The sequence below is a fragment of the Camelus dromedarius genome, chromosome 17 (assembly GCF_036321535.1).
Source record: "Camelus dromedarius isolate mCamDro1 chromosome 17, mCamDro1.pat, whole genome shotgun sequence".
NCBI lineage: Eukaryota > Metazoa > Chordata > Mammalia > Artiodactyla > Camelidae > Camelus > Camelus dromedarius.
In genome coordinates, this window is record NC_087452.1 from 9,837,218 (window position 1) to 9,864,475 (window position 27,258).

Sequence of the window (27,258 nt, forward strand, 5' to 3'; positions counted from 1 at the left end):
CCCAGCAGTTCACAGCAAAGTAAAAAAGTAGGACACCTCCATCCTGGGTTGGATGTCATAAGAACGCCCCCTGAAGGTGAAATTCGATAATTCTTGTGTTTCTCTTCCTTTTTTTTCCCCTCCCCTCTGAATTTCACTGCGGTGGCCTCCTTTGCTGGCAGAAGCAGCTCTCTGGGGTAGAAGTTGAGGACGTGATGTCGGCAGATACGGGCAGGCTGTCGCCACCCTACTGAGTGGGAATGCCAATTCTGCCTTTCTGTTGCGATGCAAGAAAGTGAAGTTGCTGACACTAGGGGCTCTGGAGAGTTCGCGATTCCAAGCGACAGTCGTTAAACGGGGATCATACCTCAAATACACAGAAATGCATCCTGTCCACCGAGCTACGGCATAAACACGCCATCTCTTTCCTAAGACACATATATGAAAATGAGGTGAATTACTGCTCTGCCCACCACTTCAGCCTGACACTTGAGTGTTTTATCAGAGTCATCCCTTTGTTTAGCACAGGACTTTCCAGTTGCCAAAAAGTGACTGATGTGACACTTGCCAGTGGCATCCACCTGGTGTTACCGGGCCTCCCTGCTCAGGGACAAGCCCCTAAATTACATGTTCTCATGACCCTATGTACTTCACTTTTCTACATTTTTCATGACTGAAGGCTGTCATTTAACATTAGTTTGTACTACTGTCTGTCTCTTCCACAAAAGCATAAACTCCAGAAGGGCAGACGCTGCGTCTGTTTAGGGGAACAAATCCCCTTAGCTACGAGCCTGGGACGCAACAGGCGCTCAGATGTTAGTCACGTAAGTCAATGCTTCAAGCATGACTTGGTGTCTGTTTAGAGCCAAGAATGGGTAGATGAGGGAACTTTCTGGGATGATGCAAACACTCTCCCTCTTGATTCATGTGCGTCCAGAGGTAAAAATTCATCAAGCGACAAGCTTATGAATGAGCTGAAAGGACACTAAAGCAAGCAGCTCCAGTTCTTCTCCCCTCATCTGTCCCCTTCCTGCCCCCTAAGGAACAGGTACAGTCAGGGGGTAAGGATGGAGACCCTCACTCTGTATCTGCAACTCGGAAGGCGCTGTTCTTTTTTCCCAAGCCATTCACTGCCTGTCCCCTCTGTTGCATGGCCCAACTGGCCTTTATCATCCGAGGGCGCTGGCCCTTCCCCAGCAGGGGGTCATGGGTCCAGAGACATGCCTCACACTGCCTCAGGGGCTATTCCCCAGCACATCTGAAGTTCCGAGCGGTTTGCAATTTAGGTGGAAGGTTTTGGTGGTACCCCCGGGCCAGGGTGAACTCATTAAGTTTCTTAATGAAGGTTCTGCAGAACTCCAGCTGTGGGCTGCTGGTTTCTACCCGCACACATGAACAACAGTCTTGGCTGGGAGAGAAACCTCAGGAGCTGCAGTCTTTTCCAGAACAGGCACGGATGATAAATGCCCATCAGGCATCTCTGCTTAGAGGGCCAGACCCAACACCCTGAGGGAATGGGGACGGCGTGCTGGTGTCCCAGGGCTCCGACGGTTGCCAGGGTTAACAGCAAGGAGGGGATCCACAGTTGCTTCCTCAGGGAATTTTCAAAGAATCCAAGTGGCTGCCAGAACATTCTTCTTTTATAAACAGACAGTATTCTATTTCCTAGCGTATAATTATAAACACACCTGCTCCAACTGTGGAATCTTTCCATAAGCGAGCAATAAACTCCCAGCCAGGAGACCCAAGTTCTATCTTGAGCACACAAACACATCAACTGATTACTGCGCTGCAAAACAGTGTATTAATAACACTGCAGACTCCGATTAGGGGAGGTTCTCCTCCCCTGACTTACTTTGTACCTAAGCAAATAAGACACTCAACCTCAATATTTCAGAGGAAAAATTCAAATCAGAGAGGCATTAACAACTCTAGGTAGAGACAAGAGTATCAAAGGAGCCAACATGCAAATTCAGCATTAGATGTTTTGCTGGCATACAAACAACCCGGAAGACAGAAGACTAAACAGGATGCTGCAAGAACCCCTGTAGTTAAAGCTATCAAGCCTCTGTACAACCTTTTGTTTTTCTCGCCTTCTAGTCATCCTGGAGAGCATGGGCCCCTCACCTGTTGAGGTGTTGACTGATACAAGGAAAAGTCTGTGTTTGCAGAATTTACCGTGGTTGAACAGTAAAGCGCTCCAGGCCGGCAGCTGAACCGGCAGCATGCTGGTTCTGGCTTAGCTGCTATCCAGCTGTGTGAGCTCGGGCCACTCACTGAACCTCTCTGAGCTCCTTCGCTGAGGGAACTGGACCAAATTCACAACCACTCAGGTCACTTTCAGTTTTAAGTCTATGATCAAACTCTCCTTAGGTACATCTGAACCATCTCTGAATATTCCTGAAATTGTGGTGGTAGAGCCGACCTCATATTCTGTTTGGAAGCTCCAACCCACCAAAATAAGGTAAGCATGGTCTGCTAAAAGAAAGAGCAGAGACCTAAAGAAGTAGACCAGAAAAAGTAATTTTGAAAAGTCAGATAAAATTTTTTCCCATGTGCTCAATTTGCTAAAAATTAAACTCCCTCAATTATATCCATTAATTCCCCAAATTAACCCTTTCTATTATCATTTAGCAAACATGTATCACATTCTAAAAACATAGCAAGAAATGCTAAAAAGAAATATTCACAGAAGAGAAAATATCTGAGAGACCCTAAAATCTCTGACAAAATGACCACTCCTCAGTCTCCAAGGTAATTCTTGGTAAATGAAACTGATCTGAACAGAACTACAGAAACCACCAGATGACATTTCAATTTCTTGATCTCTAGGTGGTTTTCCTAGAAGAGAAGCCATGGATATTGCACACTCCTAATCCCACCGCAGGCCAGCAGCTGGAAAGTCTCAACTAGCACTGTGGAATTTGCACTGCACTTTGACCAAACTTTATATGACTACTTTCCAACATGTAGAGCAAAAGAGCAGTGCTTTTTAATTTTTTCCCCCTACTTTGAAACTACACCAATGTAGCTATTTCTTTCTGCATTGATGCTCTCCATACATTGAAATGCTCCTCATGGTCACATCAATGCTGAGTTTCAGAGGTAGGTTAATGGTCAGCATCAACTACAAATTCAGCTGAGACTCTAGACAGTGAACAATTGAAATTCTATTGCAGTTGAGAAAATCTTTATCTAGACCCAGACAGGAACTCCAAGGACAAATGGCAAACAAACTCACGGGAAATGCTGACACAGACACAAAGGACTCGACTCACGCCCATAGGCACGCTACACAAAGTCAGATACTGGACGCTGCAGAGACTAGGGGACAGATCACAGCGTTCACTGGAAGAGGTTCACGGAAAACATCACCATGGGACATTTAAGAAAGAAAAGAAATTAGGACCTCAGCATTATCCAATTCATCAATGGAAATTAGCTGGAAAAGAAAAAAAGGGGAGAGAAGAAGAAGGCAATTGTTAGGAAAGGAAATACAAGCGAGTGAAGTGTTAGAAACTGTGTCGGGGTACTCTTATCGCGGACTCAGGCTGAAGCATGGTCAGAATGGGACGCTCTTAGGAGGTACAGGCATTCTGGACATGACCGCCCCCACACTGACACCTGCTGTACACCATTCTGCTCCGGAACAGAACGGCAGGACACTGTTACGCTTTGTTCACATGCCAGGTATTACACCTCCCAGGTCACTTAACCAAGAGCCCAGTATGGCACCTTCCTGCTCCCCTGCACGGGGAGCACGTGAACTGAGCTGGGGGCGAGGGCAGCTTCCCCAGTCAAGAAGCATGACCTTTAGAAGAGGATGGCAAGGAGCAGGGTAAAAGCCCAAACTTGAATCAACCCAGCTTGGGAGAAAATTTTTCCATTAGACTCATTTTACCATCCAGTGGGGGTGGGGTGGGGTGGGGAGGGTCTGGGGTCCAAATTGCCATTGGGCTGAATCAGACCCAGCTTCAATTTCATCAGGTAGTAAGACCAAAATATCCCAAGCCCAGAAGCTCCCAATCCTGAGACTGTTGATTAAAGAAAATACTTTCCCCCCTAAGGTGACTAGTGCCAACCCCAAACGATATGAGTAACAAGTAAATGATTTATTAGCATCAAGTTCAAGAAAAAAAAAAAGCAAGAGCAGTAATCCCAATTATGGTTGTTTAATGATAGATGGGTGATCCTCAACTGATTTTTATCACGTTTCGTTAATAGTTAGTACATCTAGCAAATTTCAATCCCTATTAGAGACGCTGGTAGCTGGAAAGGTTAATAGTTTATTCACCTAGAGAGAAGCAGCACTGGGCATGAACAGGGACTGACAATTGGTATGAAATGAAAACCCTGACATTTCTTGAGGTCAAAAACTCTCTAGCAATAAAATAGCTACTACTATTTAGAAGGAAAAAAAAAAGGATTTTAAATAAATTGAGGTATCATTTTGCATTAATTGGTGGCATCTGAATTTCTTTCCAAAGCTCTCTGACTAATAAGTTGAAAGCAGAAAAAAATCCTTCATAAAAATCCTACAGTGGACTACAGAGTAGCCAATATATAAAATGACTATGCTTTTTTTTTTTTTTTTAAAGCAGGGTCTAGGGGCTTGAAGATCTATGAATTACAGAGAAATTCAGGTTAAGTTTTAGAAATGTTTAGTTATGGGAGGCTATTTTTTTAAAACATGGTTTAAGCTGCAGATTAAAAGCAGAGTTTAGCAGACATTGCACACACAGAATGGTTGCAAAGTCTGGATTTAAAGTTTATTAACTTTGAATTCACAGGATAGAAAGATGTAGGAATCATACGAAAATGTATTCCATTGTTATTCTGGTGATCCTTTTAAATGCCCTTTCATTTTTTATTTATCACTCTTCAGTAAATATTGCTGGCCCTTTGTATTTTAGAGACATTAAAGTTAAAGATGATTTCTTTAATTCCTAAATGATGACCATTAAATTTTTGTGATCATCTTCACCCAGCCCCCACCTTATCATCATAGGTTAAGGTTCTGGGATGGGCACTTCTTAGGCAGTGGACCAAGACAACTGGACTGATCGCTGGCTTCTCAAGGATATGACTCCTTTGTACAGGGACTGACCAAAATCCCCAAATCTGGTGATGCCAGAGCCCAGCAGACCAGCTCCAACGACCATGAAGATTCAGGAGAGGGCAGGGAAGTGGAACAATCCAGGATGCCCCGGGGGGTGTTAGTCATGGGACAAGTTCCACTTAAGAGGCAACTAACAGGAAAATCAGGCCTGGAAGACGGCCATGGCATTAACACTTGCCCTTGCATCCTCAGCACCCAGTCCAAAGCACACCTCATTTATTTTATTGACTAATGCTCACTGGTTTGCCTAAGAAAGGTTAATTCTCTGGTTCTGGGTTCCTTACATCCTTGAAAGCCCTGCCTCATATGTCATGCTTCTTTCGTCAAATAGGGGCAACCAATAAAGCATCTAAGGCATTTTCTAAAAGCCTTTGTGACATAGAACAAAATTTATACCGACAACCAGACTGGAGCAAACAGAAATCGTTTAGCGCCCCCACCCCCCACCCCAACGCCCTTTTAAAGTGAATGGTTAAGCAGCATTTTCGCACTGTCAGAGGTTGGGGCCAGAAGCCCTGCACGCCTGTGCTCTCGGTGCTGGAGCTGCTGACTAACATGGGTTTCTAGAACGTCTTCTTTGGTTGCATGGCATTTCCCATAAATGCTTACAGTATTTTCACTTTCACGAAGGAGGATGACAGCTTCAAACAGACTGGAAAGAAATGTCATCTTGCATCCAGCCTGGATCTGCTAGAGTGTGACTAATTTCTTCACCAGCTGAAAGGGGATTTGAGCTACAGCCTAAGAACCTCTTCTAAAGTCTGATCATTTACTCTTTCATAGTGACCTCCACCTACCGCCCTCTCCAAGTCCTGCCTCTGCCACTCTCTGTGAGCTTTCCCATGAACAGTGTTGCAGCATCTCAGACCCGCTATCTCCTCGTGTTCTTCCTGTGGACACTGACGGGGACAGAAGCCCATCTTCTACATGGCCCCAAAGACCTCGGTGTACCTGTCTGCCCAGAAACAGAGTCAGCCAACTCCTAGTACTTCTACTTTCTATGTTATAAAAGGAAAACTTAAGAGAAATGAAAGTACAATCACAATTTGCAAAATTCACTGGGGTAGAGACACCAAGTTTACCTTAAACACTTTGGTTTTAGAAATAAACAAATATTCTCAGGAAGAGTTAAGTGTGGTCTCCACATTTTAAAATTAAGTTTTATGCCTCAAAGGTGAAAATAAATTCACAGCTGATTAAGGCCCCTTTGGTGGATTGGATTTTATCTTATTGAGAGTGAATTTCTGTAACTATAATCATATTTTTTAAACATTTCTTAAAGCTTATAAATTTAAGCTCACTTTAAGAAAAATAAAGATCTTGTGGAATAAAGGGTTATTATTTATATGCCTGGTAAGTGTAATTTTGGCTATTACCCCCCACCCCATCCCTTTTTTAAAGCAAGAACTACCTGGGCGCCAACACAGGTGTTGTATGGACTGGCCATCTCATCATTTCCCAGTTGTACCAGGGTTCTTTACTTTTATTTGAACTTTTTTTTCTATTTTGGGGGGAGATAATTAGATTTATTTATTTATTTTTTTTGATGGAGGTACTGGGGATTGAACCCAGAACCTTGTGCATGCTAGGCATGTGCTCTACCACTGAGCTATACCCTCCTCTCTTAAATTTATAAACTCTTTTTCTGGCAAGTTTCCTCCATAAAATTCCTATTGAGTTATAAACACTTGTTTTCTAATTAGGCAACATTTATTCATGCTTTAATTTATACGGTTTACAAGTTTAGAATGACGTTTAAAAGCCCTGTGGTTTGGGGACAGTGGAGAAGACTACACTGCAAAAAGGACTGTGTACTCTTCTATTTTATTTTTTTCTCATTCAAAGACTCTCACATGTTAAGCTGTTCTATTATTACTGATAGATATTGCTTAGGTTAGAAAGCAAGATTCCGACAGACTTACACTTGCAAAAGATCTGGTTGTCACTACCCCTTCTGACAAGGAGGCTGGGATTTAATTAGCCAGGCTTCTTCACAGAGATGAATAAATGAGTTACTGTGTATTCTGACAAGTCAGTGATATCACTGTATTTACCGACTCAGAAAATGCTGATGAAAGTTGCTTGGAGGCAACTAGCGAACATTATTACCTTCGAATGAAAACTGGAGAGATTTAAACTCAGGCCCATGCTTTTTTGCGGGGGGGGGGGGGGGGGAGGGGTCAGAAAGGAAGAACAATGGGGATGTTTTTAATCCCACCTAGATCAAAATCGGGGGTGAGAGGAAGTGTTCTGTGTACATCACTCCTCAGTGCATGCGCTAAGAAGTCCCAGGAATGGTCCATTTCCCAATCTCAATCAGAAAAGGTGATATATTTGCCCGCCTTAATTCCAGTTAGAACTGGAGGCAGTTTCTTTTTACACTGGAAGGGTTCTGTAACATCTCACCAGAAAGAAGTAAGTAAACCCACAGGCCTGCTTAGTTGGAACCCAAAATTCAGGAACACACCTTGATACACAAGAAGCCTTTGCATTCTCCTTGGGAACTTAAATAGAGGGAAAACCTTGGCATTATTTCTCTGAATAGAGATTATATGGCAAGCAGCCTGTAAGAGACAACAAGATTTATATGACTTTTAAAGGAGACAGTCATATGATTAAGCTGCCTTTAGGAGCAAGAGAAAGAGCTTGAAAAAAAAAAAAGTTAACCCCTTCGTCCACAGGCCTGAACTAAGGTGGATTTCTAACTGCCTCCACTCCACTTCAATTTAACAGCATAACCTAGTTTTAACATGAAAACAACATGCAGTACCTTTTCTCCATAGCCTCTATCTTTGGTCATCATTTCTCTGAGGGTCTGTAGGACCTTAATGCAGAGTTTCTCCTCATTTTCCTCTAGCAGCTGTTTAGTATGCTTTATTAACCTGAATAGAGAGGAAAATCATGGGTTACTTCCCTGAGACATTTTTTAAATTAAAAAAAAAAAAACAACTTGACAATAAACTTACTGTCACTAGTCAATTAATGAACAAATATTTATCAAGGCTCCCAGATTAAACATGCTTCGGGGCATTCCCGGCACTGAGAACAGGCCGTTGGTGTCTCAATAGCGACACCTGCTGGTGGTAACAGCAAAGGGCTCCCTGGCTACGGGTCCGCCCCACAGTGATTACAGGGAGCGGAGAACCCAGAGGCCCACTCAAAGCTGCTTGTTTATGACGTGTGGCTATTTATCCACTGAGGACGGCCAATAATGTGACTAGAAGATGCCAGAGGTGTGAAAAACCGCAGGAATATAAAGGCTGGGGCAACACACACTGTTCCCCTTAACCACAGCCCTGTTCTTTGAGGGGCCCCCCAAAATGAGAAACTCCAAGTCAGAGCCCACACTCAAGTTAAACCACCAACCGGCCTTAGGGTGAAAACCAGGGGGACATTTCTGGTCCTGGAACCAGTTGCTTCTTCTCCATTATGCCCCAAGGCACAAACTAAGAAACTACAAAGTTGTTAGGAAAAGCTTGTGAGGCCCTGGGAGGTCTGAGCTCTTTGAGGGCACAGGGGTCACGACTTTTAAAGTCTGTGCGGCAGCCCGTGGTGGGCACCCGGTCCACCCTGGCTGAATGGAAGGTGGACGAACGGGCATGCAGTTCAAAGGAGAGAAGCTTGCCGAGACAACAGTGTCGGTGGTGGGGCTGCGCCGACAAACGCGCTGTGGGGAGGTCAGACCCGGTCCCCAGCACCGGACCTTCACTCGCCCAAGTCAAAAACCAGGCCGGCGCCTCCTTTCAGACCCCCGTGCCGCGTCTGGTCAGTGGGCCCCTGCCACCGAGCGCCGCAGACAGGGAGGCTGCTTACTTGCAAATGAAGCCACCACTTTCACACTTCCGCCTGGCGTCCGTGTTCTCGGGGAAAAGCAGCTCAGGCCTGTGGAGGACATCCACGAGCACGGATAACTCGGCCTGCACCAGGGGCCTGAGACGGTCCTCCAGGGCCGAGACGATGTCCTGGAACGGAAGCACGGTCTTGGTGAGCAGCTCGGGCCGAAGCTGACCCCGGGAGGGGGAGAACATTCATTTCTGACCTAACACACGACCACACACTAGGCTGGGTTAGAGTAACCTTAGCACCGTCTGGTATCTGCCTCAAACGATTAGACACCGCCTAGTGGTTCCCGGAAGCATTAGTCCCTGATGCAGAAAACAAAGCAGGAACAAGTCAACATTCCCACCCACCCTTTGAGACGGTCTTTGTGCTATTCAAGGGATCATTCCATATATTTCAAAATATGATGCAAAAAGTACATTCGACAACATGGAAGGGTGTCTACAATATGACAGTAAAAAATGGTCAAACGATAGCATGGACTACATGATCCGCATTTTATAAACAACACTCATATCTCGAGGATACGCAGCAAATATCAAACCATCACGAGTGGTTTTCTCTGGGTGGCGGGGTTACAGGTGGTTCTCATTTTCTCCTATAGGTTGGTATTTGTGAGTATTGTCAAATTATTTCTGATGAGCATGGATTAGTCATATAATAAAAAGTCATATAAAAATGAGAGCACAATGAATGGACATGCTGTATCAACATGCTAAATACATGTACCCTGATAGCATGATGGTCTTCAAATGCAAAACACATAGCTGTAGGAAAGGAAAACAGAGAGAAGTTGAAGGAGCAGCAAAACCAACACAACAAACACCATATAAAGGCAAATGGCAGAAAACAGATGAGAAATTATCTTCAAAAGATGCTAAAGTCTGCTGTCCGGCTTGGGAACTCAGACCCTAACTGTCGGCACGCTGGCTGAGACGGGCAGAACTCAGCGCTGGGTAAGGCGGAAAGGCTCGGTTAACCTGGGAGATTTGTGTGGAAAAGGCCACTTGAATTGCATTCACCTCAGCTCAGGACTCAAATTTCACAGGCTCCCAAATCATAAAGAATTAAATGATCTTTTTTTTTTTTTAATCCAGAAGCTAAAACTGAAACATGTGAATGTAACTTTACTCAATCTTACATTTAACAAAATTCATCAGCACTCAATATTTAGGATGCCTAAAGAATGCATAAATGAATCAAAACTATTTCTTCGTGGGGGCAATTTTCCCAGTAAGATTGTAAGTGTCTATCGCAACACCCCTTAATTCAGATTGATTTTCACAGCACGGTCAAAAAAGAGGGTCAACTCTGGCACAATTCTCCGAGGATTTTGTCAGTTTCCCTAATAGGTTCCTCTCTGAAAGCACCCAATTCTTTTTTCTTCACCAGTTACTGGTCCTGACTCTGGCAAAACTTTACTTGCCTGCAGCACCTGCATGGAATCAAAGTAGTGCTTCGGCATCATGTTCATGGAATCTTGCATCTTTTGCAAGGTTTGAACTTCACATTGCAATCGATTTGCATTGTATTGTCAAATGCGTAACATTCGGCAATCAGGGAGAGACCAACAGACAAGGATGGTGAAGCGATGGGCAGGGGAAGATGCTAGTGTTAAGTGAGGGAGATGTCTGAATGTGGGTTAATTATATAAGCACTTGGTTTGCAAATTAATGTTTTCACGTTCTGACAACTTGTGCTGTTCTGGGCAATCTCCTAACTCCAGGGACTCAAGAAAATAACTGAACAGATAACGAGGACCCTTTTAGCCATTGTCCAAGTCTTTAAAACAAGCATTACCTGAATTTATCTATTTTATTCCATTCCCCAAGAAGATGAATAAATCCAAGAAGAGCACTGGTGTGTTCCAGCAACCACAGTTAATTTATTTAGTTTGAGCAGGAGAAAATCCAGTGTGTTCATATAGCTGTGGGTCTACAATGCCCCTTCTCTTTCTAGAACATAGCAGGGTCAGGACCCACTTAGTTAGGAACCGAACTACCTTTGTTAAAGAACTGGTTCTGTCGTGATGAGGCTGAAATCCTTTCCTTGACCTGCAAAGCCCTGCGCCCCCTTCCCAATTCCATGGACTCCAACCTCGCTAACTTTCCTTTGGTCTTTGCATCATAGTTTCTCCTATAGGATGGTTTTTATATGTGCACTTTCTCTCCCTGCCATTCCGTTCTTTTAAAAAGTCCTGTTGTTCCCTGGTCTTGGTTCGAATGTCACTGCGTCAGCAACGCCTTCCTTGACGACCATCCCCAGGCCCCGGCACCTCCTCACCAGTGCCTTTCTTAGCACCGCTCTCCTCTCCTCTGCACTGTTGGCCCCTCTCACCATTTTACTTTCATCTGTGTGGTGACTTGATTAAAGTCAGTCTCCCTTCCAACACTTGAGACTCTATAAAAGTAAAGACTATTTCTGGTTTTGGTCACCACTGTATCCCCTGTGTCTGGGGTGAGGCTGAGGAATCAATCAGGGGACTCGTTTGTCTTTGGGTAACTCATCTGACCCCCAGAGATTCGTTTACTCCATCTAATGGTAATAATGATTACAGTCATAATGGTAAGGACCGTAACAGCAGTAATAATAATTGTAACAGCAGCTCTCACCAGTCCAGTGCTCACCACATGCCAGGCTCTGTTCTATGTGCTTTGTGTACGTCGTGTTTTCCAAAGATGGCCACTGCAGTATCAACTACCTCGCATGCTCTTCTTACAGTGTGTCCCTGACATGCCCCTCATGAAATGGTGGTCCACGTCCTCTCTCCTTTAACCTAAGTGGACATTTGTCACTGCCTTGACCAACAGGACATGACAGAAGGGATGCCATGTGACTTCTGAAGCAAGGTCATTAAGGCAATACAGCTTTCACTCATCTCTGTCTAGGCAGACTCTCGTTGGGACCCAGCCGCCATGTTGCGAGGAAGCCCAGACCACAGGGGGAGACTACGTGTAGATGTTTCGGGCAACAAGTCCAACTGAGGTCCCAGCTGTCCATCTGCATCAGGTGCCCAACACGTAAGTGAGCAAGATTTTAAGATAAGTCCAATCAGAACCACGATCTGACTGCAACTGCATGAACGGACTTGAGCAAGGAACACCTTGCTGAGCCCAGTCAACCTCCAGAACAGCCAGGGAGAATAAAATGATGGCTGCTGTAGTTGTCAGGCGGGCATAGATTAAGCAGAGCAATTTCAACTGGCTTAATCCTCACATCAACCCCATGAGGTAGATGCTATTATTACACTACTTTACAAACCGGGAAACTGGAGAAGTTAAGTAACTTTCCCAAGGTTACGTGTTTCTAAGCAGCGGAGTCATGATTTGAACACAGGCACCGGCCTGAGATCACGTGCTTGATCCTTGCACCACTGCACTGAGCTCAGGAAGGATCTGTGATTCTCAAACCACGGTCCACGTACCACCTGTGAGAAAAATCCCTTGGGGTGCTTGCTCCAAGAAGACCTTAATATTAAGAAGTCTAAGTGTTTAACATCGTCTAGTTCTCACCACTCTCCCTTTCAACACAGGGAGAGCACATCTCTTCATAGGTGCTAAGAACAAAAGAGTGTAATCTAGCTAGAATTGAAAACGACTTGTATTTTGACTTGGCTCATTCTGATATAAAACTCCTCTCAGTCCTTACCACATTTGTTTATCGGCTGAATCAAGAAGCTAAAAATTCCAAGGTGATGAAAAAAGACAGAGCTGTTATGCCCTTATTCTAAGCATCCTCTTTAACATGTATGGATTCCTTCAACAAGAGCAGAGGGGATTTTTCATAAAGAGATCTGTGTATCAGTGAACCACCTTGAAAGACCATGGCTTTGTCACAAGCTTTCCTGGTCCCACATACATTAGTGTGTTTGACAGTTCATTCACTTACACCAACATCTCCCTACGCCCAACCTGGGATTTTGTCTGACTCAAGGAGGCACTTCTGTGTGGGGGGACCACCTTAGGTCAGGCTAAAGACTACTTCTCTCAGCACCAGGCATTACCTGCAGCCTCTCAATGATATTCCGGTAGTCTCTGGAGGCTGCCAGGACGGAGTCTCTGCGAGCTGCATTGCGGGCCGTCAGCCGCCAGTTCATGGCAGTTTTCTGCACGATGTTGTGGGACTTGAGGAAGAGGTTGTTGACTTGGCTGTCCAGGTCCACGGGGATGGCAATGGCCCGGCTCTTGGCTGCACAGGACAGAAGGGACTCATGAGCCTACAGCTTTGATGGGAGACACCCTAGAGACAGACTTAACCCCACCCCCACCCCCACCCATCATCCATCAGGCAGGTTCTTCCATGACCGAAATGTGGATGTGGATACAGAGAAGCTCAACTGAACTTTATCATCCGTTAGGTCAGGTTTTCCATTGCGAATTCTGAGGGGCAGCAGAGCTGAAGGCTGTAAAAATGCTCCAAGATCATACGGTTTAGGCAAGTCAAAGTTCAAGTCCAATGAGTTTCCTCAGTGAATGGCTTCTTAGGGTCTCAGATGTGCTCATATATTTCTGTGGGGTTTTGTTGGGGGGAATGTAATTAGGTTTATCTATGTTTAATGGTGGTACTGGGGATTGAACCCAGGACCTCGTGCATGCTAAGCACATGAGCTACACCCACCCACTACATATTTTAAAAATTGTCAAGACAGGGGACTTGTTGGGCCAACACTGTTTTTCCTAAAATTCTCAAGCTTGTATTCTATCAACAATCTACAAAATGCTATCTTAAGCCAAACCTAGCACGAAAGATACTGTTTATAATGACATAAGATCTTCTTTCTATACAGGCTTAACCCCCTTAAAAAAGGGATAAGTCCAGTCTCATTATGTGAAACACGTCAGTCAAATCCACAACGGGGGACATTCTACTGGACACCCGACCAGTACTCCTCAAAACTGTCAAGGCCACAGAAAATAAGCAAAGTCTGAGAAACTGTCACAGACCGGAGGAGACCGGGGAAGCAAAAACACTGAAAGCCATGTGGATGCCTTCGCTGAATCCTGGAGTAGAAAAAAGGGCATCAGTGGGAAAAGTGCTGAAACCCAAATCAAGTCTGGACATTCAGTTCACAACAACAGACCAATGTCAGTTTCTAGTTTTGACAAACATACCTGGAAATGTAAGAAGGTGACAGTCGGGGGGAACTGGGTGAGGGGTATATGGGAACTCTGTTATCCTGGCAACTTTCTTATAAATCTAAAATTATTCCAAACTAAAGAGTTGATTTAAAAAAAGTAAGATAACTAGACTAACAATTCTTTAGCCCATGTGCGAAATCCAACACCATCCAAAAAGCAAGACGACTATTCCCCGTCTTCAAAGCTTCCAACCAGTAGAAGCAGAAAAGTGCTGGGTTAATGGGTGGTGAGGTTTTCATGCCCTGCTGCTTCACAGATGTCAGCTCTCCCTGTCTCTTCTCATCAGTGCCAAATCTATTAAAACATCTCATCTCTCTGATGATTACTGAGCTAGTCAATGCAGCAACGTGCTCAAATTTGCATCGCCAACCTCAAGACGCATGGTCATCTGTGGACAGGGCAGAGGTTTACCTGGGGATTCCGTCCTGGAGCCCCATTTGTGAGAGACCACGTCAGGACCCTACAATCTGTCATGGACACACTTCCAAAAGCCTTATCTCTTATTGTGAAGTAGTGCCATGTAAATAATTAAAAGACACAAATACCTATCATATGAGTGGGAAGGAAATCAGGCAGGGACACGGGACTCAGGCGATAAGCCCTAAAAACACCCTCTATACCTGCTGGACAGCTGCTCAACAGCGCCAGGAAGCCCTTTTGTCTCTTCTGGTGTCTGCAGGGCTCTATGTAGCTAACAGAGGCAGGTAATCTTCTCAGTTTAGGCAGGAAGATTATCCTTTGCATAGTAGGTACCAGGGGCGGGAGGGGGCGGAACAGGGCCAAGTAACAGAGTCTGATGGAGTCAGGGTACAGGGAGCAGTAACGTCCTAACTCCCTACCAAAGGGGCCTCGGAGAGGTGATTCGTGAGGGGAGGGGAGGAGGGGCTGGAGAAAGGGTCATCACCGAGAGGGAAACAGAGAGGGGCACCATTTCTGAGAAAGTGCGGTCCATGGGGTTGGACATGTGCTATGCAGGGGGAGAAAAAAAAAGTTTCCAGATGGTCAAATATGTTTCCCGGATTAAACAAATTCTTTTCTTGAAGGAGGGGTTTCCCAGGGCCTTGAATAAACTTGCGTGCACCGTGCCTTGCCAAGGGTTGCCTAACATCTCACCATGGAATCTTATTTTTCAAAGCCTGTCTTTCTCTGGGCCTTGCTGGCCCTGAACTGTGGGAGGTGTTGGCTTGGCCAGATGAAAGCGAGGTTTAAGAGCCAAGATCTCAGCCCCAGCTCTGGTTCTGCAGCCTCCTGTGAGCGGAACCTCAGGAGAGCTGTAGCAAGGGCTCCACCAAGGGTGGCCTTTACCACCGCCGGGCAATGCTTTTTCATCGCGGTAAATCCCTACTGGGCTGGTGCCTTACCGACGTCAGAGAGCACCCGGATGCAGCTCTCCACTGAGGCCTTCTGGCTCGGCATCAGCCAGTTGCAGTGGTAAACCCTGAACACACCTTGCAGCAGCTGCACGAAGACCGGCTGGCGAGTCTGCAAGAAAGAGAGGCCCAGAGAGAGGCGACGTGAAGACTTTTAGCCGTGAGTTACCGACACGCTTGTCAGAAACAGACATCACCGCGAACCATGGGCTCACGGACCCTTCAGCAAGAGTGGGGAGGGGCGACAGGGTGATGAACTTCATTCCAGAAGCTGCAGAGCCAAGCGAGAAAAAGTCAGAAGCATTTTAAGGCAAGACACAAGCTCGATGCTATCTCAGTCTGACCACCAGAAGGAGCCGTGGCTTCGCAGCCTGAAAACTGGTATTCTTGTCTGGTTACCCCCTGGCTCTACGGCTGTAGGCAAATTAGTTCATTTCTCCAAGCTTCAATTTCGTGCTATACACAAAATACGTGGGTTGAGGCCAACTGACCCCCAAAGTTGTTTCCAGATGTTATGTCTTATGTTTTTCATCAGCATAAACAAGCTGGTAAGGATCTCACCTAGAATGTCCCTAACTTCTTTATTTCTGGCAGTGTCTTCAACGGTAGGAGAAGACGGCTCTGACGGTTACTCTTTCTAACTGTTTACTTACTACAGATGAGAACTTGGCAGTTAACTGCAGAGAAGGGTTTGTTCCCTTCTAAGATGGTATCAATTTGTACTCATTCTAAAATGAAAGAATTCCAACGTCCACTTAATCAATTTGACCATGACTTTTGGAATGCATTTCAAAGTTATAATTTTGGTCTCCATCCCAAGCTGCCTGGATCAGGGTAGCTTTAGGCCTGCGAGGCAAAGATCACTGTGTGTGCTGAGCTACTCCACCGCACTCTAATTTTGAGGAGAAAGTACCTGCAAATCCCCTCCAAAAGAACAGAAGTCCATACAGCAAAGAAAAAAAGTACTGAAAAACTAGAGAAGTTTCTGAGATGAAAGAAACACAACTGAAAGTGCCAGGGGAAAAGGAGGTTTACTGTAAGAAATTGTAACAGGTTAATAAAAGTCCAGAACTTCCCCTCTAAACACTGTTCAGATAATTTTACTTATTAAGTGCCACACACTTCACATGAAGGAAGCAAGGAGGGAAGGAAGGAAGGGAGGGAGGGAGGAAGGAAGGAAAGTAGGGAGGGAGGGAGGAAGGGAGGGAGGGAAGAAGGAAGGGAGGGAGAGAGGGAGGGAGGGAAGAAGGGAGGGAGGAAGGAAGGGAGGGAGGGAGGAAGGACGGACGGACGGATGGACGAATCTAGCTGTGGAAATAAGACATAGGCTTTTCAACAGATAAATTAAGGCAGGTTATGACACCTTGAAAAACAGTATGCCTTGAAAATAAATGTTCTCAAAATCCAGCTTGGACTTTGTATATTAAATAATGCCTGGACAACCTGGGCCTTGTTAGGGACTTACAACATTTACTTTGAAGCCTTATTTCTCTGACAATTCCTGCTTATTACTTGGGGCAAAATTGGTTTCAGAGCAAGGAAGTGGAAAGAGAGAGCCAAACCCACAAATTTCCTGTTTAAGGGTCTCCAATTAGCTTGACTGATTTACTTTGACATGTAGTTTTGCCGGACTGTTTCACAACCTATAGGAGAGTGGCCATTGCCATAGTGACGGTCACTTTCAATTACAAGAGAAGCAGGTCCAGCCTTACTAACCAAAGCAGCTGGCTCTGAGGAGAGCAGCACTTGGTAAGGAGCACATTCTGGCCTCCAGCAACTCATGGGCTTGGGATCCAACAAGTTCCTCTTCCCCAGTTCCTCAAGAACTATGTACCTTCTAAAGGTGGCATTCTAACTATAAAAGCTAGCAGTTAAGCTAAGAAGAAGGTTACCAACAGTCTCTAGGAAAACATATCTCACTAAAAATTCTGTAATTCAAATTTTAGAGTCAGACAGAACTGGGTTGAAATCATGGTTTTGCCACTTAATAGCTGTGACCATGGCTGAGCATGGTTATGAAATCCTCTGAGCCTCAGTTTACTCAGCTGCAAAATGGGGATAAAACCATCTATACTAAGCTAATGTGAACTCCTTTGCACAGCTAATGGAATACAGCAGTATCTAATAAATGTACCAGTGATATTATAATCATAATGAATCACTTGTCTCTTGGAGAATTTACCTTAATTAAGATTATTTGTCTGTAATCCAACCACATTGGGCCACCCATCCATCCCAGGACAGCCTCCATCTATTTCCATGATAAGGATGGCAACTACTTCTCTTCTGGCCATGGGAGACCAAGTCCCGCTTTCATTTTGCAGGCTGTACACATGGTCCTGCAGCAAGTGACCCGGACCAAAGTTATAAAAAGAAGAGTGGTTTTTCCAAGTAAAAGAATAAGGAAAACATATCCCAGATTCATGGATTCAAATCTCTGAAACTCTCAGTCCACTGAGAATCACCACGCAGGGCTGCTACACTGTACAACTCCAGGGGGCGCCATGAATGTGGGATTCCACGTGATCAGCGCCTGCGGGGGCTGGTAGCAGCCTTGCTCTCAAGGCTAAATGGCTTCTCACTCCTACAAGTACCCCTTCTGATGAACTCTTGGCACACACTTGGAGTTAAAATGGAGATTTCCAGATATATATATATTTTAAGCGTTAATAGCATGCTAGCATTTATTTGAAAGCTGCTTCTCTTTCTAAGATTGAAGGTGAGGAATCAAGAAGACTGAGGAGGAGAAAAAAAGACAGCAGCATTTGAAGGAGAAAATCAACAACCAATGGAACCACTTGGTACAGAAAAACATCCTCAGGTACTTCATCATCCGAGGGACCCTGTAAAAACTGTTCCGCACAAGGAGAAAAGCATCGTGCATGAATGCTTTGCAGAACGGCTCACCTCCAACCACTAACTCCCAAATCAGCACCCACACCAACTGCTCAAGATCTCTTGGGAACACCCTGTGCCTATATTTGTATTCCTTACCTGCAAAGTCGTACTCTGGTCTGAGAAGGGAGAACTGAAGAATGTTGTCACGATACTCATGACAATTTCGGTGACGTACTTCTCCAAAATCGAGTCTGCGTGTTTCCTGTCACTTGTGTTGTTACAGGCCTGGAGGACAATTGGACGCTTTAGACACTATACCGCAACCTGCACGTCAGTTGTTAAATTAAGAAATCTGTGACACTTTCCGCTAGTGAACCTTAACAAAGGAAAGGTAAACGCCTGCAGGTCAGTAATTCTCTCCTTAAGGGACAGCAATGATGAAAAATAAATCGTGGAAAAAGAGAAGCAGACCAGCTTGGATATCACGGTCCAGAATCGCAAAATGTTAAACCTGGCCTGGGACCTACAAGGCCGTCACTTCCAAATCCCTTCCCACTGGTGGCAAATCTGAAACCCCAAGAGGCAGTAACAGGCACAATGACTCCAGTTGTTCTTATTTTCCCTAAAAGGAAACCGTCCTGGTGGTGAAGCCATTCATCTCTCTGCTCTAGGCCACGGTTTCCTAACGCATATAATCAAGATCTCGAATCAAATACTATCACTCAGATCCACTGAGTGTGACAGCCTCCAGCCCTACAGGACTCCTCCATTCAATGAAGCTTTCACTGGTGCGCAGTGAAGACGGTGGGCTGTGACTCAGGATAACCGACTGTGTTAAGTCCTGGGGTGGAGAGAGACTTCAGATTTCACTTGTACACTTAACTTTGCTGCTGAGAATAAGATTAGACAGAAGAAAAGGTTTTAAAAATTCATTTTTAATGTCAAAATTTTATTACCAAATTCTATAGTCCTATAATTTGAGATATAAAGTTTTTTCAAATAAAAAATTATGTCATAAAGGGTAAAACAGTCAAATTTTACTATCATGTTCTGAGCTCAAGGTTGAGCAGTCTATAGATACATCCAGAAAAGAAGTTAGTAACTGATCTTACAGCATTTTTGAACAATTTCAGGCAGCAGTCAGCAAAGTTAAGCACCGGCAGCTGTTTTTATAAATAAAGTTTTATTGGAACCCAGCCATGCCCATTTGTTTACATGCTGTCATGGCAGCTCTCATGCTACCAGGGCAGAGCTGAGTAGCTGTGACATAGACCGGATGGCCCACAAAGCCAAACATTTACCATCTGGCCCCTTTACTAAAAGCTTTGCAGAGTCCTGCTTTAAAGAAACAAAGTAGGCCTTCCATTCCAAGCCCCAAACCTCAGATTTACAGGATTAAAAGACTAGGAAGAATCTGAGATTAAAATATATGTATATTTAAATTACACATAGATCTCTATGACACTAACACATGAGTATCATTAAACACAATCTTTGGGTCGAAGTTCTTGCAGGCTCTTTGTCTCACACTGGTAATTGTATAATCAGGCAGAAGATACTACATTCTAGGATTCTACAATGCACCCCACTTTTTTTTCCTTTTTAACATCACAACAGTTCTGAAATTGGGATTCATGTCACAATTATTCTGTTATTCTCTGGGAAGAGCTATGTTACTTCTCCCCCTGAAGACCCTCAACTCTACCACCACAAAACCTCTATTAAATCCACGATGTGCCCTGGTAGGTAGCAGTCTGATGGCTTTGGAATGAGTATCAAGTTCAGAGCAAAACCAAATCAAGAGGACAGAAGGCCACCCCAACAACCGGGTCAGGAAGGAAACAGATGCAAAGCTGAATCTTCAACACCAAATGGCGGGAGATAAACGCTCAGACTAAGGAAGGTGTCCTTGGAGGACAGATGTATTGTCAAAACAAAGAAAACTTCATAAATTTGATTTTAACATGTCCTAGGTTATCATCCACAAATCAATCCATAAAGGATGAAATGAAAACCAGAAATAACCTCCCTTCCCTGAAGCCTGATGAATCAAATCTTTTCTCAGGTAGAGAAAAAGGAGGCGTGTGGAGAGGTTAGAGCCTCGGACCCCCCGGGCACCACAAACTGGCGAGTTGAAATCACATGACTGCTGACCTGACGTCGGCACAGGGAGACCCAGACACACATGCACACCTTAACCCTGCCTCTGAGTTCCAGAAAGCCTTACCCTGCAGATGTCGACAAGGAAATTCTCAAACAATTTCCACATGTGATTGCTGGTATAAATCTCCTTCATTTCCACCTCGGTGTCCACGTAGCAGTGATTCAGGAAGTTGATGTAGGCAATTTTTACCTGGAAGAGAGAAACAAGCTTTTCTGAAAAACCACCTTAGTGTGTGTGGGATCCTTTAGTCCCCTTATGTCAACAGTGATGAGGACAAACCAAGATGGTCATTCCCTTTTCCCCTGCCCACTTCCATTGCTATGATTTTTTAATATTCAAAAGTCACAATTATAAAATTCAAAAACAAAGCTTTTGGAAGAGAATATGTTCATGACTTTAAGGTAAAGAGTGAAACAAAAAACTCTGGTCACAGAAGAGAAGATGGACATGTTTGACTACATTAAAATTAAGAATTTCTGTTCACGAAATGGCACTGTTAGGAGACAAGCAAAGACTAACTTCCTCCCACCTTCATCTCGCACAAAATCAATGCTCAAGAAGATGATGTTTCAGTCACATGAACTCTCACTACAAATAAGCTGCAGGTCACGTCTGGGTCAGTCACCAGGGAGCCTCCCATCCAGCCACAGCCCCACACACCACGTGGAGACACACGAGCAGGGCCCACCCATCCCGGGGATCCGGTCGCTCACCTCGGGGATGCAGTCCTCGTGGGTCACGACGCGGACAATGTCATCCAGCGGGAGCAGGGAGTTGCACTTGATCTCCGTGTAGACGTTCTTGCCCTCTGTGCACACGGCCAAGAGCTCGACCAGGTGGATGTGGTACATGAGAGGGCTGTTCTCATCCATACGGTCCCGCTCCGACCGCATCATCTGGATCAGAGTCTGGAAGGAGGCTCTGTCATTGTAGAACACGAGGACGTCCTCTCCTGAATTAACCAGCTATAATAAATCAAAGAGCAAGACTTGTTTATATTACAAGCTTCCAGAGATGTGGGAAGCATTTAAAAACAAATATATATTCACAGAGAGAGAGATGTTTTGTTAGCATCTACCTTCCAAAACCAGGAACACTTGTATTACTGAACTCATCTAGATTTCATTTATTTCTATTAGTGAACAACTAAAAACCTTCAGCAGCATCGTTTTAACTCATAGATATAAAAATATCACAGCAAGGAGGAGAAAGTCTGCAAACAATCATTTATGTGTCAAGGGGAAAATGTAGATTGCAAGCTTGTACTTGTATTTCCAAACTAATAATTAAGCTATGATTTTTCTTTATAAAAATGTTTCCATCTTCTTTTCACACTTTGTAAGTATTCTTACAACTCTTTCACACACTGCCTTATGTCTTCACAAGCACAAAATCATCCAGTTCTGATTAAGACACACTTTCCTTCAACATTCAAACAGGCAAGGCATTCCTACTGGTAACTTGCACCCGCCCCCAGAACGGGGGCTTCTCATAAATCTACTTAAGAAAGCTAATCAATTTTAGCACTGCATGAACTACAAAAGATCCAAAAAGGGCTGGCACAGAAGTGAGAATAAATATGGTCAATATTACTTAAAAAAGACCAGCTTGTATGAAGTCTGATTATGTGCCAGATACCATGATAAACACTTCAGATGGATTACTTAACCTCACTGTGCCAAGGTTTTTCTATAAAACTGAAGACACAAATGATACCTAACCTATGGAGCTGTAAACATAAACAAATGGCTACATGTAAATGGCTCAGAACAGTGCCTGGAGTTGCACAGCAGATGTGGAGCAAATGTTAGCTATTACTGTCATCATTACTTCACTTAATCTGCTTATCAGCCCACCTGAGCCCTGCTATGCCTTCACTTACAGAAACCCACACTGAGGGTTTGAAGTCGAGGAACATGTCCCAAATCCCACGGCCAGTGACATGAACAGCCAACATTCATGTTCCAGGTCGAACCAACTGCGTTAATGACGCTCCACCACCTTCCACTGGAATCATGTATGTACATAGGATTATAAATCCAAGTATTAGGTGGCTTCACTTGAGATTGCATTTTTTTTTTTTAAGGTGGAAAGATGAAACCAAGCATATATGGAAGCCAGCGTCATGGGTGTGACAGAGGACCCTTCCTGGTCCGACAGCATCCACCAGACACCATCTGATGTCCCACAGAGAACCAAGGGGAACTTTACCCCAACTCCACTGGGCAGCTTCTCCTTGTGAACCATCAAGCAACGATTTTTCTAGCTAATTAATTAGGTGAATAATTAAAGAAAAAGTCACAGAATCCAAAAGAAGGGAGGCTGCTCTGGTTCACAGGATTCTATCCAATCTCCATTCACTACATTTTGGTGCAGTATTTTGGGGGTGTTTTTCCCTCTCAGAAGAATCCAAGTCAATAATTCTTAAAATAAATAGATATATTGCTGTGACAAACTAAATCAGACTCTTGCCTGTATCTACAGTTTACACTCACAAACACAAGAACACACACTCACAATTACTTTTTGTCCCTTCCTATGGCTCCTGGAGAGGGTGCCAGCTCAGACAGATAAGATTAAACAATTTTTAAGTTTCTACAGAACACCAGATGAAGGTATATAGAAATACACAGTTGTCACCTCAGCCATGACCATGTCTTGGCACTTTTTAATGAATTTCCCTTCTGCCTTGACGATCGTCTGCAAGAACTTTATGTACTGGACGTTTCGACCGTGAGTCTCAATGCAGTGAACGAAGTGCTGGACGACCCTCTCGTTGATCTCACTGCACAGCTGGAAATTGTTCATGAAGATGTGCTGCATGGTAACCGCCTCCAGGATCTGGCACAGGAGCGAGGAGGGCAGGGGCACAGGGAGATGGCCAGAGAAAGGCGAGAGCAGAGCACCAAGTGAGAAAAAGGAGAGTCCACCACACACCCGGAGAGAGAAGCAATTAAACCCATCAAAGTAACCGTCTCCATTCTCGCTTCTGTACTGCCTTCCCTGTTACCGAACTTTTTCAATAGCGTGTAATAAACACACAGGACAGTAAGCCAATGGGTTATTCTACTAAATGAGCTGCAGAGGGAGCACCAGCACCCAGGTCAAGAAATAAATCAGGCCCCTTTATGCCCTCCCCACCATTTTAGTGCTATTTTGACTTCTATCACCATAGATGAGTCCTGCCTGTTCTTGAACCTCAAGCCTTCTCGTCTACCTGGCTTCCTTCATTCAATGAGAGTCTTGCAACGTTGTCACCCACACTGCTGCATGTATGACTGTTTGCTCACCGTCACTGCCTGATATGTCCTTGTGCATATCTTTCGGTAAACGTAATGTACGCATTTCTGTTGGCTTTATACCCAAGAGTGGAATTGCTGGGTTGCAGAGCTTAAATATGTTTGGCTTTGGAAGATACTTCCAAACAGCTTTGAAAGGTATGCACAATTTATAGTCTACATCACAGCTACTCCACATCCTTGTCAGTACTTAGTACTTACTGGTCTTCTGAGTCCTGTTCTGCTGTGCATCTTACTTAATTTGCATTTCTCTGACGATGAGGCATGTTGAGGACCTTGACATATTTATTGGACATTTTCATATCCTCTACTGCAGTGTCCCATTTTAAAGGTTTTTGTCTATTTTAAAAAGTCAGCTGTCCTCATACAATGTGTAGAGTACGCCACCAATGCCACCATTTTTCTTCAAAAAATGCACGATACGTATTCAACATATTTGTAAAACATATTTAACTTCCGTACCGACTTTCCTGAGTTTGAGCCATACTCTGGGTGTGAACTTGTGGTTGGCGGGCCACGTACCTTCCAAGTGTCTCCTCCCACTTTGCTCACTCGTAACGGTGTCATTTGATGAACAGAAGTTCTTACTTTTAAAGAATTCCAATTACTGATATTTTCCTTTACGACGAGTGCTCTACACACACTGCGTGAGAAAGCTTTGCTTTCCACAAGGTCATGAAGATATTTTCATGTTCTCTTCCAGAAACTTAATGTTCTACTTCTTAGCCAGAGTTGCTGATTGATTGGGTTTTATGATTGCTGTGAGGCAGGGGGCTTTAACCCTTTCATCTTTTGCCTTTTCTTTCTCTTAACATGACAAAGAGGGACTATGACCCTACCATCCACCAGTCCTTTTCCTGGAAAGCTCCAGCAGAACTGATGACTCTGTGTGTGTGTGTGTGTGTACAAGGATGTCTTTTACAGTATTGTTTACAAAGCCAAAAATGAGACATTGCCTAATTGTCCATTAATATGGAAATAGTTTAAAAAATGTTTCAGCCATTCTACGGAATGCCACGAAGCCATCAAAACGAATGAGACAAGTTTATGTCTCTCTGACTTGCAAAGATAGCCAAGATGTCTTCAGTGAAAAAAAGCAAAATGCAAAACAGTGTGTAGAATGTGCCACCATTTTTCTTTAAAAAAGGCATAATACCTATTTAATGTATTTTAAAACCATATTTAACAAACTGAAGTGTAACATAATTACGTTTTACGTAGATACACTGTGTTTTGTATAAATGTAGAGAACTTTATGCACGACCCTCAGAGGCTGTAGCCGGACAGTGAGACTTAGTATCTCTCTGTTGCTGGAGTTTGATGTAATGAGGAATGTTATTCAGAAAAGATACAAATTTTTTCTTACTTTGCTCCACCACCTCTTGCTCCCTCCTCCCATCTTTTTCCCCCAAAAGACGGGAGTATTTACATCCTCCTAAGAGTTAATCATGGAATAAACGCTGTGTTATAACAAGTCCCAGTGGCCACAACGGCCAAAGAACAAGGTGTTCCCCCTTTCTGCTTCCCCGCCCACCTCCCTGCACAGACTCCCAGACAGTCCTCCAGTCTCACCCCTGGGTTGAGGAACAGGTTGATGTGTTTGTGGAGCAGAGCCTGATTCTGCTGGTTGCCGGCGCAGAAATTCTGCAGAAACTCATGAGCCAGCCTCATTATCTCCTGCATCTTGGTATCTTCAGCCTGCGTGGGAGGAGACAGATGAAACCCAGGTTGAAAACTGGGCTACGCCTTAGAGGAGAGAGGGTCCCCAGGAGAAAGCACTGATCTCCAGGCCAGGAGACCAGGTTCTGTGACGCTCCCACCCCCTCCTCCTAAAGCGGGGGGCTCTGGAGGGAGGGGTTGGCTGGGGGCCCGTTGTGTGGAAATATTGAGGGGCTGCCGTGCTGACCCTGAAAAGAAGCCAGCGACTTGTGTATGCATCATAGATAAAAATGAATTCTCTCCCACTAGCCTTGTGCAAAAATGGAAAGATTTTATTTGGAGAAAAGGCAATAGAGAGTAAAGACTAAGAAAAAGTCTGGGATTTCACTGTCTAGTGACAGCTGACATTTCTGAACCCCCAACTTCCGAAAATAGGACTGACGGCAGAGCAGGGGCCGGCTTCATCACCGGTGGTGAGCCCACACGTCCCCAGCTCTCGGGCACACCTTTTTGAGCGATGTAACCTAAGACACACTGGCTTGTGGTGACATGACAGAGTGGAAATCTCCTTAGAGTGTAAGTTAGCGCAAATACATCTGCCTTACCTCGTCACTTCGGGCACATTATTTCAGTTTCCTCATCTGTAAAACGGAGCTAATAAAAGTGCACACTCTATATTGTTTTTACGAAGATTAAATGAGAAAATTCATGTCAAGTGTGTAGACAGTAATCATTCAATAAATGTTAGCTACTGGGACTGGTCTAGACTAAGTACTAGCATTACCTATCCCTGCCAAACTAAAAAAAAAAAAAAAAACATATATATATATATATACACACACACACAGATAGAGAGAGAGAGAGAGGGAGGGAGGGAGGGAGAGGGGGAGAGGGAGATAGAGAGAGACTAAATGTTAACAGACTTTTTTTTTATGACCCAGATACATACTTGAAGGCTTTATGGGCCAAAAAGCAAAACAGAGGACATTAGGCACGAACTTATAAAACTGCTAACAATTAACTATTCAAAAACGCAGCCACCACTGAGCTCATATGCTACATAAAAACAGGTGGTGGGCTGGCTGGGGTCATGTCTGTAGCCAGCCCACCCTGGTCTAGGCAACAGCCCTGTGAGAAAACAGAACGCATCTGTCGAGAACACTGACGGAAGGTCTCCGAGCTGCCAGTGTGATGATCGAACAAAGCAGGAGAATTAAGGAGGACGGTAACGGCGGGGCCTAGAACCACAGTGCAGGTGTTACAAGTGTCTCTCATTTATTTATTTTTGTATTGAAGTATTGCCAGTTTGCAACGCTGTGTTAATTTCTGGTGTACAGCATAGGCATTCAGTTATACATACATATATATATATATTCCTTTTCATATTCTTTTTCATTGTAGGCTATTATGAGGTACTGAACACTTGTCTTCCATTAACAGAGAGACTGGCAAACCTTCTAGCGCTAAGAAATCAGAGGGCTGAGACAGACAGACACTGCAGCAACCTTAAACCTCTCTGCACGCCTCCATTTCTTCAGCTAAGAAAGGGATCTGCTGGTGCACAGACTAACTAAAAAGCTTTTGGCCTTTGAAGCAGATTTTTATAGGGAAAGCAACCTCGAAAGACATCACGTAACAAGAGGTTACCTGTTGGGGGAGGGTATAGCTCAGTGGTAGAGCGAGTGCTTGGCATGCATGAGATCCTGGGTTCAATCCCCAGCATGGCTATTAAAAAGTAAACAAATAAATAAACCTAATTACCCCCCCCCAAAAAAAGACATCACCTGTTGACAGGAATCTGTCAACTGTTTTCACAACCTGGGATGTTTGTACCCATTCAAAACCCAAATAA

The 27,258-nt window shown here is 44.3% G+C and overlaps 1 protein-coding gene across 9 annotated transcripts in view; it reads right to left on the reverse strand.

The window, feature by feature from the left end:
- Positions 1-27,258, reverse strand: part of ITPR1 (inositol 1,4,5-trisphosphate receptor type 1) — a 299,982-nt gene that overhangs the window by 109,397 nt on the left and 163,327 nt on the right. For 5 of the 9 annotated variants that reach the window (XM_031470776.2, XM_031470774.2, XM_064496297.1 and 2 more), the window contains 9 exons: positions 25,320-25,445; positions 23,089-23,289; positions 21,162-21,413; positions 20,512-20,637; positions 18,441-18,569; positions 15,438-15,558; positions 12,942-13,126; positions 8,912-9,060; positions 7,869-7,980 (listed from right to left, as the gene is read on the reverse strand). In XM_031470776.2, coding sequence (XP_031326636.1) covers positions 7,869-7,980; positions 8,912-9,060; positions 12,942-13,126; positions 15,438-15,558; positions 18,441-18,569; positions 20,512-20,637; positions 21,162-21,413; positions 23,089-23,289; positions 25,320-25,445 — 1,401 coding nt within the window. Of the gene's footprint in view, positions 1-3,388; positions 3,422-7,868; positions 7,981-8,911; positions 9,061-12,941; positions 13,127-15,437; positions 15,559-18,440; positions 18,570-20,511; positions 20,638-21,161; positions 21,414-23,088; positions 23,290-25,319; positions 25,446-27,258 lie in introns of all 9 variants that reach the window. The other 4 variants (XM_031470775.2, XM_064496296.1, XM_031470770.2 and 1 more) reach the window with 1 other exon arrangement.